The sequence below is a fragment of the Aptenodytes forsteri genome, unplaced genomic scaffold, assembly GCF_000699145.1.
Source record: "Aptenodytes forsteri isolate BGI_AS27 unplaced genomic scaffold, ASM69914v1 Scaffold207, whole genome shotgun sequence".
Lineage (NCBI taxonomy): Eukaryota > Metazoa > Chordata > Aves > Sphenisciformes > Spheniscidae > Aptenodytes > Aptenodytes forsteri.
In genome coordinates, this window is record NW_008794836.1 from 817,703 (window position 1) to 821,217 (window position 3,515).

At 46.9% G+C, this 3,515-nt stretch overlaps 1 protein-coding gene across 1 annotated transcript; it reads right to left on the bottom strand.

The window, feature by feature from the left end:
- Positions 1-1,765: 1,765 nt before the first annotated feature.
- On the bottom strand, positions 1,766-2,866 carry HTR1F (5-hydroxytryptamine receptor 1F). Its single transcript, XM_009274487.1, has one exon. The coding sequence runs from the start codon at positions 2,864-2,866 to the stop codon at positions 1,766-1,768; it is 1,101 nt and encodes a 366-aa protein (XP_009272762.1).
- Positions 2,867-3,515: the final 649 nt, after the last annotated feature.

Here is a 3,515-nt window from a genome sequence, read left to right on the forward strand (position 1 = left end):
GGTTTTTAGTTCCTGTAAGGAGCCTCAAGTCCCTATTCCTGCTAGACAGCACTGAATGGCTGGCAATGAACGCAAAGCCAGGGTCTTAGTGACACAGCCTGAATCTGTTTGCCCTGAAAAGTGCACAACCCATCCCCTGGTTCAGGTGTGGCTCTTAGTGACTCATCTGCACTCAGGGGTAAATGCCCACTGCTCTGTTAGTACCTTTAGCTGCTGGCAAACTTGCACTGCTGGTTTTGGGGCAAGGGCTGTTCTTGCACTCATTAGCGCTGTAGCTTGGCATCTAGAGCATGTAACTCAAGATTGGCCAAGGTGCCATCTTTGAGGTCTTAGAAGGCAGCCTATAAAGGGATTTGTTCATTGTGGTTATCTCTGACTGACCCAGCTGGCCAGGCCTGGCTGGAGTGCCTACAAGGTCCTTTTAGCTCTGCTGGGACTGGGGACATGGACTAGATGCTCTGGGGGAAGGAGCGGTTTAGATGTGCCAGCCAGTGAGCATCCCACGGGATCCCCTTCCAGGTGTGCACTGCATACTGAGGTCGTTCCCCCTGCTCTTACTGGAGAAGATGTTGCATGGCCTTTTCCAGAGACCCATGCTGCCAGAACTGTGGTTGGTCTCTGCTTTCTCACATGCTTGGACAGGGGGTGCACAGCCCTAGCGCTTAAGGCAGTCGAGAAAAGGCTTGGCGATTGGAGGGCTGAACATGCTGAGCCAGAGCTGCCAGCCCGAGTTCTTCATTAGGTGGCCCTCAACCAAACCTCACTAAACCACCCACCAACAGCAATGCTCCGGGGGCCCTGGCACAAACTGTGTGGCTGGGTTTGGTGCTGAAAGTCACAGGGGCCGTGCCTGGCCAGGTGTGTAAGGTAGGGATGAGGGCATGAAGAAAGGAGCGTCTCATGCTTCTCTCCCTTCTGACATCTCCATAAGGAGGACCAGCTGCTCTTTATGAGCTTAACTCTCCCTAGTCCCTGCTGAAATGATGTCTCAGGGCATGAGGCACTATGTGTACCCAGCTCACCGGAGGTGCCCCAACTGGCTGTGTCCCTTGGGGCTATGCCCACATCTGTTGTGGGTGTGCAATGGCAGAGGGCTCACAACACTGGCTTGCTGTGAAACTGGTAACCCATGAGAGCACCTTGCCTGCTGCTGGGGTGCTGCAAGGGCATAACACAGGGAAGTCCTTCATCTACGGGAGAAGGCAGGGCTGCAGCTGCACTCTGCTAATCAACATAGGATGATGCTACATATGTTTAAAGCTACTACCCTTCTCTGGGGATGGCTTGGCTCTGCTGCAGGCCTGTGCCAAACTAATAAAATAATGTCTTAATTCCAAGGTGTATTTTCTATCTTCTTATTTGCGATTAGGGTTTAAAACCTGTGTGTTGTTTTACTTAAAACTTTATTGATGACTGAGGGTTACTTTTCTTTTTTTAAATTTTGTTTCTTTGTCTACTTCAAGTATGTGCTTCCTTAATATTTAAGGTAATACCTTATGCTTCAAGCTAGGCAGCTGTGCAAATCCCGACTGGATCAGAGCCACAATATGCTACCTCTTTTTCCAGAGCAAAGCTGATCCCAGATGATCCATCTCTTTAAAATTTGGGCAATTTATGCTCCCAGTACTACTGATACAAAAAAGTCATAATGTAAATGCAGAGTCTTGGTGCTTTTCCTCAAATACAATGAATGTCATCTCAGTTATATAAATCTATACAGGTTAAAAAAGCAATGAGTATGTTCTCCTTGTATGAACAAAAGCTCTTAAAGATATTGCCTACACCGCACAAGCTTCTGGAAGGCTTTCTTGAAATCTTCATTAAAGATTGTGTAGATTAGAGGGTTAATAAGGGAATTTATATATCCCAGCCATGCTAGGAAATTAGACATGTCTTCTGAGATGTGACATCTTTCACAGGTATTAACTACTACTTCTTTTACAAAAAAAGGGAGCCAGCAGATCACAAATGCCCCCAAGATCAGACCCAGCGTAGTTGCTGCCTTTCGCTCCCTCGTGCTAGAAATTCTCTGTTTTTTCCAGGACTTCTCGTGCTTAGATTCAGACCTGGGGCTTCGTAGGGTGATATTGATTTTATCGCAGTCCACCAGGGGATCTGATGTCTTCTCCGCTGTGCTGGGCATTGAAGCCAATTTGGTGCTTCTTTCACCTGCATCCAAAAGGACTTGTCCATTTACCTCCTCCCTTACAATCCGGCTGACACTTCTTCTGTGAAATGTCTTTGCTGCCTTATATATCTTGTAATAAAGGATCAGAATCAAGGCCAGTGGGATATAGAAGGCGCCAAATGTAGAGTAAATGGTGAAAACAATGTGGTCGTGTTTGATGATGCATTCGTCATCTCTGCTGGTCGTCTGGTGCCGCCAAAACAAAGGCGGCATGGAGATAAAAATGGATATGATCCATACCACTGCAATCATGATGCCAGCATGCTTAGGTGTCCTTTTCCTTGCATATTCCACAGCATCCGTGATTGCTCTGTACCGGTCCAAAGCAATGGCAGAGAGATGCAAGATGGAACATGTGCAGCACGTAATGTCCACGCTCAGCCAAATGTCACATACCACTTGCCCCATGATCCAGGTCTCCTTTACAATGTAGACAATGCTGAAGGGCATCACTAGGACTGCCACAAGGAAATCTGTCACTGCAAGAGAGCAGATTAAATAGTTGGCGGGGTGGTGGAGCTTTCTCGTCACAATTATTGCAGTCATCACGAGAGAATTGATGGCCGTTGTCATTAGTGCAAGCGCAGATAGGGTAATGGAAATGAGAATCTTGGATGTCACCCATTTGAATAGTTCTTCTGATGTACCGTTTTGTTCAGTTGAGTTTATTAAATCCATGTTCCCTTTTAAAGGTGATCTTTACTAGTAGCAGTTACCTGTTGGAAAAGTAAAAACATTCAGAAAGTGCATCCTCAGCCTCCAGGAAGTCTTGGTTTTTATCATCTTAAAAGGCTATGGGCCCCAAACTTACAAGAACTTCAGACTTATCATTAGAAATGATTCTGTCTCCAGACAGATTTTCCTGGCTAGCACTATGTGGGATGCTCTGCCTCCAGAATAGGGGCCTTCTCTTTCTCCTTGGTCATGCTGTTGGGAAGGGCGTGTTTGCATGGCAGGGGAGAGGAGCGTGCCGTGGTGCCCGAGATGACCCTGCCCTGTGGGGTGCTGCACATTGCTGCACGGGGGAACCAGTCTTGTTCCTCGAACAGGGCAGTTGCATCAGTGCGGCCCCTGCGGTGCAGAGTCAGCCCTCCTGCTAAATGCGTACTCTGAATGGATTGTAGTGGAGTCTTGAAACTGGTTAAACATGGACAATCTCATCCTAAAGTAAGTACTAATACTGCTCTTAGGCTAGCACTGTCTACTCCACTAAGCAATGTAATGACTGTTGAAAACTTTAATCCACAGGAAGCAGGCATAATGCTTCTTTTCTCTATATAAACTCCTTTTTCCCCATCAGTATGTGAGTCCTTGTTTATAGATAAGC